Source organism: Beta vulgaris, chromosome 7 (genome assembly GCF_026745355.1).
Source record: "Beta vulgaris subsp. vulgaris cultivar EL10 chromosome 7, EL10.2, whole genome shotgun sequence".
Taxonomy (NCBI): Eukaryota; Viridiplantae; Streptophyta; class Magnoliopsida; order Caryophyllales; family Amaranthaceae; genus Beta; species Beta vulgaris.
The window spans coordinates 27,474,914-27,488,647 of NC_079208.1; the positions used below are offsets into that span (position 1 = coordinate 27,474,914).

The 13,734-nt window shown below is 37.5% G+C and overlaps 2 protein-coding genes across 2 annotated transcripts; both read left to right on the forward strand.

Moving 5' to 3' along the window:
- The first annotated feature begins 901 nt into the window (after positions 1-901).
- Positions 902-1,894, forward strand: LOC104899138 (uncharacterized). The gene has a single exon (XM_057390782.1). The coding sequence runs from the start codon at positions 902-904 to the stop codon at positions 1,892-1,894; it is 993 nt and encodes a 330-aa protein (XP_057246765.1).
- Positions 1,895-4,183: 2,289 nt separating this feature from the next.
- LOC104899087 (26S proteasome regulatory subunit 6B homolog) lies at positions 4,184-12,975 on the forward strand. Its single transcript, XM_010686220.3, has 6 exons — positions 4,184-4,826; positions 7,281-7,511; positions 8,379-8,537; positions 8,660-8,812; positions 8,957-9,040; positions 12,635-12,975. Exons 1-6 carry the CDS (start codon positions 4,323-4,325, stop codon positions 12,767-12,769), a joined length of 1,266 nt encoding a protein of 421 aa, XP_010684522.1. The 5' UTR covers positions 4,184-4,322; the 3' UTR covers positions 12,770-12,975.
- The last annotated feature ends 759 nt before the right edge of the window (positions 12,976-13,734 follow it).

The following is a 13,734-nucleotide window of genomic DNA, read 5'->3' on the forward strand; positions in this document are numbered from 1 at the left end:
AGGCTAGAGCCTAGAACCGTTAGACATTAGCGATTAGATTAGAATAGAGCTAATTACTATTGACAAAAATGTAATATCGTTAGCTGTTAGAAATATTTGGATCAATAGTAAAGTGTAAGGGAAGGAATAATGATAACATGAAATTCATTAAAGTTTTGTTGTTTAAACTTTTGAATAGCCGTCATTAGCTAGTTGTAAATATGTACCTCTCCTTTTGGCTACAATGCTCAGGGTGCCTACATATCTTTACACTTCGTCTCTGTGTACTCTTTCCCCCTCTCTCGGTCTCCCACAGGTTAGTTGTACTCTCTCTTACTCTTACGTAAAATTTGTTTCACATTTTTGTTCAAATGATTTGGTCATATTTCAATTTTTAATCATTAAGAATGCTTTAAGAATAACGGATTGAAATTTATTCAAAATTTTGCTTTTGTTATGCAAAAAATTAACTTATCATCATAATCATATATATGCCTAGATACCCATCCAAGACTTACTCATTTAGAATAAGTCTTGGATAGTCCTCGTTTTGGGACTGTTCTTTGACGTTTGATCTCACTTAGGTGGTAAATGTATGTTTTCTTTTCGTTTCTATGGAAATCACGGCTACTCATTTCCCTAATCTGTTCTCCTGGTATATATGTAGATAAGTAACTAGCTACATTGTATACTTGGAGAACTGTAGGGAAATGCTGCAGCAATTTCCATAGATCGAGAAGCTGATATACATTTACTAGTGGGATTAGACGTCCAAGGATGGGTTAGGTTGGAGTGATAAGGACCTCTGGAAGACATGCATATATTCATGCTACATATATTTTTTGAATTTGTATGTTTAATGCTTAAATGGTTAACAATGTGTTAGTGTATGTGATTAATTAGTCATAAGAGGTCTGTTTGGATGGCGAGAGATCGTTCATGGATATATGGTAACGTTGATTCTTCAGAATTTGTGGATGGGGTACTGGAATTTTGTGATTCTGCCTTAGAACATCAAGCTAGGATGGGAGAATTAGGATTTTATTGTCCTTGTGTCAAGTGTGGCAATGTGTTCAAAGTGAGCGATATTGATTTGCTTAGGGAGCATGTACTTCATCATGGGTTCAGGCCGAAATACCATGTATGGATTTGGCATGGTGAGGAGGGAGTATATGAAGGGAATTCTCGTGCAAATGATGTCCATAAACAAGAAGACGTGACTCATGCATTTGAGGAAATGGAGAATGATAATGAGCACGAGGATGATGAGGATCATGTTGATGAGATGATGGTGGGTGTCGAGGATGAGTTAGGGAAACATTCTCGTGTTTTTGAGTCTTTGACAGAGGCAGCTCAAAAGCCACCATATCCTGGTTATAAAAATTTCACCAAACTGTCTGCTGTGTTTACACTTTTCAACATTAAATCCAAGGAAAATTGGACCGACATTAGTTTCTCTTCCCTGTTAGAAGTGTTAAGTGAGATGTTTCCCGATGGCAACGAACTTCCAAAGTCGACCTATTATGCTAAAAAGCTCATGTGTCCCTTTGGCTTAGAGTATAAGAAGATACATGCTTGTCCGAATGATTTTGTACCATATAAGAATGAATATGACAATTTGGATAAGTGTCCACGGTGCGAGATGTCACGATATAAGCGTGAAGGAGATGGAGATAAGAAAGGGCCCCCAGCTAAGGTATTGTGGTATCTTCCAATAATTCCTAGATTCAAGCGCTTATTTTCCATAAAGAAAGATGCAAAAAATTTGAGATGGCATGCAGACGGAAGGAAGAAAGATGGTTTGTTGAAACATCCGGCGGATTCTCCTGAGTGGAAGAGTATTAATAGGTTGCATAAGCCATTTGGGGATGAAGATCGTAATTTTAGGCTTGAGCTATGTACTCAGATGGAATGAATCCGTTGCAAGTTTGAACTCTTTACATAGTACATGGCCAGTACTTTTAGTTATATATAACTTGCCTCCTTGGTTGTGCATGAAACGCAAGTACATGATGTTATCACTTTTAATCTCTGGTCCTAAACAACCTGGAAATAACATAGATGTCTACCTTGCACCGCTTGTCGATGATTTGAGAAAGCTATAGGATGAAGGGGTTTCTGTTTTTGGTGCTCATACTAATGAGATGTTCACATTGCGTGCAATGCTTTTCTGCACCATTAACGATTTCCCTGCGTACGGCAACTTATCCGGATATAAGAATAAAGGAAAGAAAGCATGTCCAATATGTATCGATGACATGGAATCCACATGGATTCCTAAGTGCAAACATGTGTACATGCCCCATCGAAAGTCTCTACGACTGCACCACCCTTTTCGTAAGAAGAAGAATGCATTTGATGGAGTTGAAGAGAGAGTAGCTCGTAGAGCGTTGACTGGTGAAGAAGTTTATGAGCAAGTTAAGGGTGTTGAAACGATCTTTGGTAAAACAATACAAAAGGAGACAGGGTTATGGAAAAAGGAGTCTATCGTGTGGACACTTTCATACTGGAAAGATGTCCAGGTCAGATATTGTCTCGACATGAAAAAAATGTATGTGATGCCATTCTTGCGACACTTATTAATATTCCTGGTAAGACGAAGGATACCAAGGCCTCACGGTTGTACTTAGAAAAGATGGGATTCGCCCAGAACTGTGGCCTCAGAATAGGGAAGGTAGGAAGAGGAAGAAATCTGAAGAAATAAATCTTAATGAAGGCAATAAGAGGAAGAAATCTAAAGAAGAAAGAAACCTGAACAAGGTTAAGGATAAAGAGAACAAAATAAGGCGATAATAGAATTATTTGCCTCCAGCTTGCTATACGTTATCCAAGGAAAGAAAGCGGATTTTTTGGAGTCTTTGTATGACATCAAAGCTCCATCGGATACTCATCTAACATGAAAAGATTTGTATCCTTAAATGGTGAGTTGAAGTTAGGGCTCATGAAATCTCATGATTGTCATGTCATGATGCAAGTATTTTTACCGATTGCCCTTCGTGGAATACTACCAAAACATGTGCGGTTATAACTGAACTATGCTCATTTTTCAACACTATATGTAGCAAAGTGCTTGATCCGACAAGACTTGATGCTCTTCAAGCTGATGTTGTAGAGACTCTTTGCAAGTTTGAAATGTATTTTCCACCTGCATTTTTTGACATAATGGTTCATCTTATCGTCAGTTCGCGAAATCAAGTTGTGCGGTCCTGTGCTTTTGAGGTGGTTTATCCTTTTGAAAGACGAATGGGTAATTTACAAAGACAAAGTGAGGAACCCTGCACAACCTGAAGCTAGTATCATTCAAGGCACCGTGGGCGACGAAGTTGGTAATTTTATAGCTGAGTATTTGCTTGCACAACCTATCGGACTTCGTACATCTCGCCATGATGGAAGACTTGGAGGCCAGGGTACGATTGGCTCAAATTAGTCACACCTCCTAAGATAAGCGCTTACAAGCACACTTGTATGTGTTATCACATTGCAGAAGTACATTCGTATTTGGGTGAGCATATGGAGGTGCTAAGGGCTGAAAATCCTTCTAAAGGGGATAGAGCATTGATGCAATTGCACAATAAGACATTTATTGATTGGTTTCATGATCGAGTAATATGTCAACAACAAGATGATGTATCTGAAACTATTAAGTGGTTAGCATTTGGTCCTCATGAAGCTGTCAACAAATATGAGGGTTGTGATGTAAATGGATTTACATTTTGGACTGAAGGTCGAGATCAAAAGTCCTCATCAGTGCGAAATAGTGGTGTTTCTATTTGGCATCATCTACATTTTATGCGAGCGCTAAGGATCAGAATCCAATGGATGCCAAATTGTTATACTATGGCGAATTCAAGAAATATGGAGCTTAACTATTCTTGTTTCAAGGTTGGTCTCTTCTGTTGCAAGTGGTTAGGTGATAATCGGCGTTGCGTAAGAAATGAAAAGTACGTCAGTAACGTGCCAACTATCTAAGTTCCGTTACAAATGATTGATTAATTAAAATAATAATTATGATTAAATGTTGGAGAGTTACACATATAAAGTAATTTTGACACATTAAGAATAATTCGTACATCACACGAGCTTCAAAATTAATTTTTTTATTATTAGCAAATTAATTTTGTAGTAATATAAAATGAGAACAAACTTGTGATTTATGGGTTCAATTTATCGAAAGTATAAAAGCCCAAACATAGATAAATCGAGAAAACGGCTCTCCTATAAACATACAATCTCAACCTTCTGTCTTCCAATTTCACCTTCAAAGTTTTCAGTTTTCTTCACCAATACTCCAAACCCTCACTTCAATTTTCTCTCTCTTCTCCAAGTCTCTAACCTCCTCAAGAATGGCGGCATCAGCCATGGTGCTAGACCCAAAACCAATACCACCACCACCATCATCATCTTCCGAACCACCACCAGCACTCTCACTAACCTCATCAGATGATTCGTCTTCTCCCGAAGAAGAAGATCTTTACGGCCGATTGAAATCCCTAGAAAGGCAAATCGAATTCATGGACATACAAGAAGAATACGTCAAAGACGAGCTTAAAAATCTCAAAAGAGAGCTACTCAGAGCTCAAGAAGAGGTCAAGAGGATTCAATCGGTGCCGCTTGTGATTGGTCAGTTCATGGAAATGGTGGACCAGAATAATGGGATTGTTGGGTCTACTACTGGGAGTAATTACTATGTTAGGATTCTAAGTACTATTAATCGTGAGTTGCTTAAGCCTTCAGCGTCGGTTGCGCTTCACCGGCATTCCAATGCGCTAGTTGATGTTCTTCCACCGGAGGCTGATTCCAGTATTTCGCTTTTGAGTCAGTCGGAGAAGCCTGATGTCAATTATAACGTGAGCTTTTCTCTCTTAGGGTTTTGAATCTAACCCTCTTTTTATTATTATTTTTTTTATTTCTGGTTATTCAATTTTATGTTTTTGTCTGATTTTCAAGTACTTGTGGTTATTGATTTTGAATTGCACCGTTTCAATGTGGAATTATTGTTCACTCAGGGTTTCTTTAGTTTGGTAGTTATGAACTTGCTGGCCTTCTGTTATTATGTACAGGAAATGAAAATGGTGATATTGGATTTCCAAAGAGGGTTTTTTTTTTTTTTTATTCTTTTGGGGGAAAAATTTAGGGCAAGATTTCGGGGTTTCAATGTGGAATTGTTCACTCAACTGTTACATTAGTTTGGTTTTATGAATTTCGTGGCCTTCTACTATGTACTGGAAATTGAAGTGCTGATCTTGGATTTTCCGAAGATGTTTTTTTCCCCTTTTAGGTGCAATTGAAGGGGATAATTAGGGCAAGGTTGTGAGCTTGGTAAATGGAATCAAGGATAATTGGAATAATTTTGTACTGATCGGAATGGGACTTTGGATCTATTAATTTATGTAGAGAACATGACTTTGTTGGTGCTCAATTGTGAATTTAGCCGTTACAGTGAGGGATCTTACCTCTTAGTACTCAAGGGTTATATTTCTTATTTATTTTTTCAAAAGATTAAAGGCGTTCTGTATGAGAAATGGAGAATGAAGTATAGAAGCGTAATGTGTTGGAGCATAGTTGTGAACTTGGCACCAGGTATAGAGTGATTATATCGAGTAGTAAAGAAATATGCAATGCATTATGCTCTGACAGCATCTCTTGGGTATAATATGCTATCTTGAAAGTTTGATTTTAGGGGTTCTTCTGGTTAAGATTAAGGGTGCATTCTATTCCCCCAAGTTTTGCTGAACTTCTCCGAATTTATTTTTATACCTTAGCGTAACTTTTTTTACCTATTGGAACTTATTACTTATTGAGACTAATTTGAACTTACTGAAGCTTCAAACGCATACTAAGCCTGTGTCCATTTCTACCCTTTTCTTTTGTTATCCAAAAAAATGTTTGTATATACTACTCAGTGCTCAGCTATGAGAACATGACTGTCAATTTGATGGAGGGTTCAGTTGATGCTTAAATATTATTTTACATGGTTGCATCGTATGTAAAAAACATAATACGGTGTATGCTTTTGGAAGATAATAAGAAACTTCTGTAACAAACTATTTTTTCTCAATCTTTGTTCACAGAAAATAAATCTGAAATGAGTTTGCCAGTTTTAGGCTTTCTTTTTTTGACAGAGATTTTAGGCTTTCTATTAACTGTTTATTGCATATATATTATTTTTCTATTGAAAATCATGTGTTTAGGCAAACCCCTAGTTAGTTGCATAACGTATGCTGCAAAATTGTCTTTCATGTGGCTGTCTAGTGGTATTTACATTTTGTCTGGATAGGAATATAGGAGGGAAAGGAAGGGGAGGGATAGAGGAGGAAGGGGAGGGGAAAGAAAGGAAGAACTCTATTATCCCCCCAAATCTCGCCGATTTGGGAGGGAAAATGTATCCTTCCCTCTTCCTCCCCTTCCTTCCCCCAATCCATTTCTCTTCTTCCTCTATATCTCAATTTCCTCCTATCCAAACAAAGTATTAAACTTTTAAGTAGGTTGCTTTATGATGTCTTTTATCTTGGGAAATTCCCCTCAGCTATACGCTTTTGGTAACAAGCATTTTGTTTATCACAGTCCTGTGAGTCTCTCTTTGCTTGTGGTCTGTGGTTCAACTTCTCTAGGTCTTTGTTAGATTGCTGAATGGTTCTCTCAACTCAATGTTCCCTCCAAAAGGGTCAGTCAACCTTGTCTACAAATCTATTCTAACTATCAACGAATTCCTAGACTTTTAGGTGGAATGGGGATTGCAATTCTCCTCTCGAGGTATAATGACGGATCGTGAGGCTCGACTAGAAGGAATTGGTGGAGAAATTTTATGTTAATCTCCAATTTTGGAGGGAAAATAGATCCTTACCCCAATCCCTTATCCAAACAAGGGAATTTGTTCCCATCCCTTTCCCTTCCTTCTCTATATCTCCATTTCCTCCCATCCAAACAAAGTGTTAAACTCTTGAGTAGGTTGCTTTATGATGTCTTTTACCTTGGGAAACTCCCCTCAGCTATATGCTTTTGGTAGCAAGCATTTTGTGTATCGCAGTCCTGTGAGTCTCTCTTTGCTTCTGGTCCGTGGATATAACTTCCTTAGGTGTTTGTTAGATTGTTAAATGGTTCTCTTTTGACCTGTCCCCCCCCCCCCCTCTTCTTTGCCACTTGTTATTTTGGAGTTTGAATATGTTCTACTGTAGTCATCATTGGTCACTGCTCAGTCCCACAACTATATTAGATTGTTACTCTGGTCAACTTTTCCTTCAATTGTTTAGTCTTTTACGAACATTCATTGCTTAATTATTTTTTGACATTAACTTTGTCAGGACATTGGAGGATGTGACATTCAAAAGCAGGAAATTCGTGAAGCAGTTGAGCTACCTTTGACTCATCATGAACTGTACAAGCAGATAGGTATTGATCCTCCCAGGGGTGTGTTGCTTTATGGCCCTCCCGGAACTGGAAAGACAATGCTTGCAAAAGCTGTTGCAAATCATACTACTGCTGCTTTCATTAGAGTTGTTGGCTCTGAGTTTGTTCAGAAGTACTTGGGTGAGGTGGGCCTTTTTCTATATCTGCTTCCTTCTCTTCAGAACATTATTCAAATGAGTTTAAGCTTTTACATAGCTGTTTATAGTTTGTGTGTTGTCAATTTTTTTAATGTGTTTCATGTGTAGCACTGCATGTTTTACTCTATATCAATATCAGAATTACCTAGAAATCTCTAAAGTAATGAAATGGTTGCCTAAGGTGGGTTTAGAGGCATTCAAATTTATGCAGTCATGCCTCTGGAGATTTGACTATGTGAAGAAGATATAACCTAATAACTCCCTCTGTCCCAAAATATAGTTCTTGTTTCTTTTTGCACAGTCTTCAAGACGTACCTTTGACCTACCATATCTTCTATTTCGTATTAATAAAAAAATAAAAAGTTGATATTATGAATGTATACATTATGACGAATCTAAGAAGACCCCACATGAGTATGTTTTTTTATATACATTAGTGAGAGTATTTGGTCAAAGTTTTTAAAATTTGACTCCCAAAATAGAAACAGGAACTATATCTTGGGACGGAGGGAGTAAATCTAATTGTTGATGCTCCGTATCTTTGGTCTTCGCATGGATCCACGTCAAATACTTGATAAAGTATATGGATATGAACATTTTTGGGCACTTCACTTCAGACAAGAAGAGCAGAAGCAATACTTTTCTTATAATACGTGTAACCGAGGGAAGTATTCAAGGGTACTTGTCCCAATCTTGAACACTCACAACGAGGTTCAAACTTAAAATTCTCCATGTCAGATTCTCGGACCCTTACCTGAGACTAAGTCTGTTATCTGAGTCCAAGGAGTTAATTGATTTTTAATTCACATCTTGTTGAAATCTCACTGAATTATGTTCTTTAATTTTCTTTTGCAGGGTCCTAGAATGGTTCGTGATGTATTTCGCCTTGCTAAAGAGAATGCACCAGCAATTATCTTTATTGATGAGGTGGATGCTATTGCTACTGCTAGGTTTGATGCTCAGACTGGTGCAGATAGGGAGGTTCAGCGTATCCTCATGGAACTGTTGAATCAGGTATTCTAGCAGTATAATAGATTCACCGATGTTTTCGCTGGTGCAAAGATAACATTCTTATCTATCTGTTGTCATTTCGTGTGTTGTGTTTATATTTACATAAGTATGTGTTGCTTATGTAGATGGATGGGTTTGACCAAACAGTGAATGTTAAGGTTATAATGGCAACTAATCGAGCGGACACTCTTGATCCTGCATTGCTACGACCTGGAAGGCTAGACAGGAAAATCGAATTTCCTTTGCCTGATAGACGGCAAAAGCGACTTGTTTTTCAGGTGTGATACATTGCCAGATTCTCTAGTTTTTATTTTGGGAAAGGGTGGAGGGGACATCAGTTTGGCTATTTTGCTTCTCCTGATTTGCAGTGGTCTAAACTCTAAATGTATGAATCCAACACCTGCCCCCTTTTTCTTTTACAGGTTTGCACTGCCAAGATGAACTTGAGTGATGAGGTTGACTTGGAGGATTATGTTTCTCGTCCAGACAAGATTAGTGCTGCTGAGGTCAGTAATTTTATAGATCTCGTGTTTGTTTATATGTGTGTGTTCTATGGCCGCCTTTGTATGTTACAGGTGTGGATTAGTCAAGAGTAAGATTGTTTTCAAATTTACCCTCCTGGTTCAGCCATAGATAGGATTTATGATCCTTTGTATCTGTCTTAATTTCCCAACTTGCTAAATTCATGTTCAAATTCCTGGTTTTGACTTTTGATGCACGGCTTGGTTTGTTGGAAACCACTCTTGCACAGAATTTAGGTATTTTACTGTTCCATGGTTTTGACTCCATGTAAAGATCTCTCTTGTCATGAAGTGACTGTTCTGAGTGCTGGTTTCAGACGTAAATAGAAATCAGACAAAGTGACCCATCTTTTTGGCCAGGAAATTACTTTGGGCCAAAAATATAGGGCTGTATAGTTGGATTTGGAGTAGGGAAAGGAAGGAAGGTGATGCATTGTGTTTCACATGAATTAGATGTGAATCTCCACAAAATTTCCCTAATCTTGATGGTTTAGTATTATTATTATAATGAAATAAGTGTAAAAGGTTATGGAAAAAGATAATCAAAGATATAAAGCGAACCATTGATTTCCTTTTTGTAAAATCTAGGCTTTCAATATATTTGACGTGTTTGGGATGCATATTTAACAACAATTTCTCCGTGCCAAGAGAAACTATATCCTCATCTTCTTTTTTGAGTAATTATTTGATGGCTTCTTTACAATGATTACAATTGAAAAACAAACAAGACTCTGTTATTTTAACCAAATTGCAGACAGAAGTCAATTATAGCTCATTACAATGATTACAATTGAAAAACAAACAAGACTCTGTGATTTTAACCGAATTGCAGACAGAAGTCAATTATAGCTCAAGCAAATAAATGTTTAGTCCAAATCAAGAATTACAATTGAAAAACAAACAAGACTCTGTGATTTTAACCAAATTGCAGACAGAAGTCAATTATAGCTCAAGCAAATAAATGTTTAGTCCAAATCAAGAATTGGTAGAACTTTCCTCAGCTATTATTACATATAATACTGCAATATAATTTTTTTTGCAACCAAAAGACATCTTTTTATCTGTTTGAGGTTCTCGTTGTAATGGATTTTGGTAATAGATTTCTGTCAACATAAATTTGTGTTTTTGACTGTGATAACCCAAGGCAGTGACTTGTTAGTAGTAAATTTATCAAGTCCGTGATTTCTTTTTTTCTTTAGAATCCATGCTCATTAGATAATTAAATCATCTTCATATAAGAATGCTTTTTTTAGAATAATGCTCTTCCTTCCACCCCTTGTCATTTGGAATAATTCTAGTGAGGAACATGGCCCTTTGTATTGGGTTTATGTTTTTGAAGCGCAACTTTCTTATCAATGACTGAAATCTCCATTTTTTTGGCTATGCCAAAGAATTTCTACAATGGATACAATCTTAAATTTTGCATAGAGTTCACTACATTGCATGTTTTAAAATGCATATTCAGAAATTAGCAGTTCAGAATTCACCTGTCGTGATTTTTGGTGATTTTCAGCTACTGTAGACTTTTATTTAGGAATTAAGAATACAATGGACGTGTATTGGACACTCCTTGCTGATACTTGAGGTTGCTCACATTATTATTTGTGCCAGCCTGAGGTACTCGCATAATATCCAAAGGGAAATTCTATGTAGTGTTCTTGTACTATTGGCCTAGGTTGCACCAATACGGGTACGGGGAAGGAACCGGATACGGGTACGGGGACGGAAAACGGCAAAATCAAAATTTCAAAAAATGGGTATGGCTTGGATTCGGTAAAAAAAAAAAAAAAAATTAATGAAAAATATTATGTTACCCCTTGCTAAATTCTTATGAAAAATTATTATGAAAAAAAATAATTTTTAATGAAAAAAATAATTTTTTAATGAAAAATAATTTTTAATGAAAAATAGTATTGGCTTTTCCATATGATACCATCAGAAGCTTTTAAATTTCACATGGTACCCCTTTGTTATTGACATAAGTATGTGCCATTTCATATAGTTATACTACCTCCCACCATTCTAATCACCCGTCGACCACCTTCCCAGTGTCTCCACCACCACTATCATCACAACCAGACCCATGAGGCTTTCTTTAGCATGCATTCGATCCATCAATCATTAGCATGAAATTTGACGGAAATAGTAATGAATGAATGGTTTTATGAATTACAAAGAGAGGCTTAGTGGGACTAGTTGGTGAAAATAGGTGGCTAAGACTGGGATGGTGTCCCGCGGGTGGTTAGTTTTCTGGAAGGTAGTACAATTATTTGAAATGGTACCACATAGAACTGTCAGTAACTGAGAGGCACCACTTCAATTTTAAAAGCTCCCAATGGTACCATACAGAAAATTCAATAATTCAAGGGTACATATAGACTTTCCCATAGTTAAATGATGCCCAGTGGGTTGTTAGGTTAAGACAGTTTTCGATACAATGAGGCAGCTGAAGCCTGTACACATAATTCTGGTCTTGGAGTGGAAACTGGAGTTGTGATGCACAAGTAGTTCACACCCCTCCCCCTAAAAGTTATAAGAACCCAAAGAGGATCTCATTTATGATAATATGCAGGTCGGTTAGTTTTGGTGTTCCTTAAAGCGGGGGGTTTGCTGGACAGAGGCTGAGTTTGTAGCAGAAAGGGATGATCTTTCTGTGAAGCTTGTTATTGGTAAAAAGGGCACTGGTCCACTTGGTTTTGCAATCTAGCACCAGCTGGCTTTTGATTTCTTCATCCCTTCTTGCTCCTATGCCCAAAACAAGAGGCCTCTGAACTTCTATTTCTGGAGGTAGTTGCCCCTGTAGGTAGTACAGCCTATGTTTCCTGTGACACAGCACATGGTGACTTCTTAGATGTTGGCTTTTTGGAATCTAATCTTTTTTGTGACTGGCTCATATCTTCATCCAATCATCTTTTTAGCTGTTACATTGGCTTTCCCTCAGCGGAGGCCGACTACATCTGAAGATCAGGGCCATCCCTTATTATTGATAAAAGTCCCTTTTATACATTCTGTATTGGTGCTTTTTTTTATGAAACTCCCCCTCTATATTGATTTTATTGTGTCTCATCCTTGGGAGGTACGGGCAACATATCCATAGATGGGATAGAGAAAACAATATGAAGTTGTCTAAACTTGCTATTGTCAAAGATGGAAGTGTCTTTTTTGTTTGTGTTTTCTTTGCCTTCAATGAATCTCTCCATATCTTCCTGACTATGCCAGTGCAACTCTTTCTTAATTCTCTCTTGCTATGAAATGGGCCAAAGACCTAAACAAAGTGAACAATATTTTGTTCATATGGTGGATATTGTTGAATTTTGGACAATGATAGATGTCGAGAGAATAGTTAGACATTTGGATTTATGGGGGAGAATCAATATGAGAAGTTACAAAGACGCACATTTTTTCTTAACTATTGCGATATCAGCGGACTGATATCTACTTCACTTAGAATTTCATAAAAGCTATCAAGTTATGGTTCTTTATACCGTTTTAGAATTTGTACGTGACTCTGCTTGAAGTTTTTAGTTGAAGAACGTAAAAATCGTGTATATCTAATGTTTCCCTTGTAAATGTCTGCAGATATCTGCAATTTGTCAAGAAGCAGGCATGCATGCTGTGCGTAAGAATCGCTATGTTATTTTGCCGAAGGATTTTGAAAAGGGTTATCGATCGAATGTGAAGAAGCCTGACACAGACTTCGACTTCTACAAGTGATAGTCCTGGGTGTAGCCTGCTAAGAATGAGCCTGCTTTATTGTTCATGGTTTAGAAATATTGTTGGGAACATGTACGATGTAATTTTAAGAGTTGAATTGTGGGATCTATAGTTCACATTTGTTCGGAGTTAAAGGACCTGAACCTCTAAAAGTTTAGCTTCAAAGGCTTGTGTTGCAACTTGCAGACACCGTTTACTTTTTCCAACTTCTTGTTGCCTTCTCATTATTTGTATTTGGGATTTGAAGTTTTAACTTATCTTTTGGACAAAAGCTGTCGGGAGCGGGAGGGGGAGGGGGAAGGGGAAAATCTGAGCCTTTCGTGATTGTAGGTTAGTCCGTCTTCCTTTCAGCCCTACTCCACCGCTCGTTTCCCACCGTAGTCATGTAGAATGCTTTCATCTGATGTCAACTGTAAATTTGTCGCTGAACCTCCTACATTTCGAACCCCAATCGCCACCATCTACCCTCCCTCTAATACACCCAGCACATACTCATCAGTCATCACTTTAGCTGTCTAGCATGCAGTTTACGCATTTCACTCTCTTCTCGCCCTGCACTATTTTTGTGGTTGAATTTGGTTACCAAGTACTGTCCTACAAAATGAAGGCCAGGGTATGTGTCATTTTCTTTTAGAAAATACTTTTGGTTGAGACAAGGCGGTTCCTATATTCCCTACTACGTAAAAGTAGCTCCTGATTTTTGTTCTTCTGGAAAGGGGGTAAAGTTATATTAATAGTCAAAGAGCCTTGGACTGATATAAAGGCTTTAAAATGCTACAACCATATAGCATACTTAAGATGCTGCGGGATAAAGGCTCTTTGAAAGGTAAATAACTGCTTATCATGTGGATATGACATTGGCGGTCCTTACTCCCTAAGGAATGAGGCCACATTTAACTTTGGAAAAAGAAACTTTAATACAATAAGGTAATTATGTTTCTATGGATTCCTCCAACTCAAAGAAG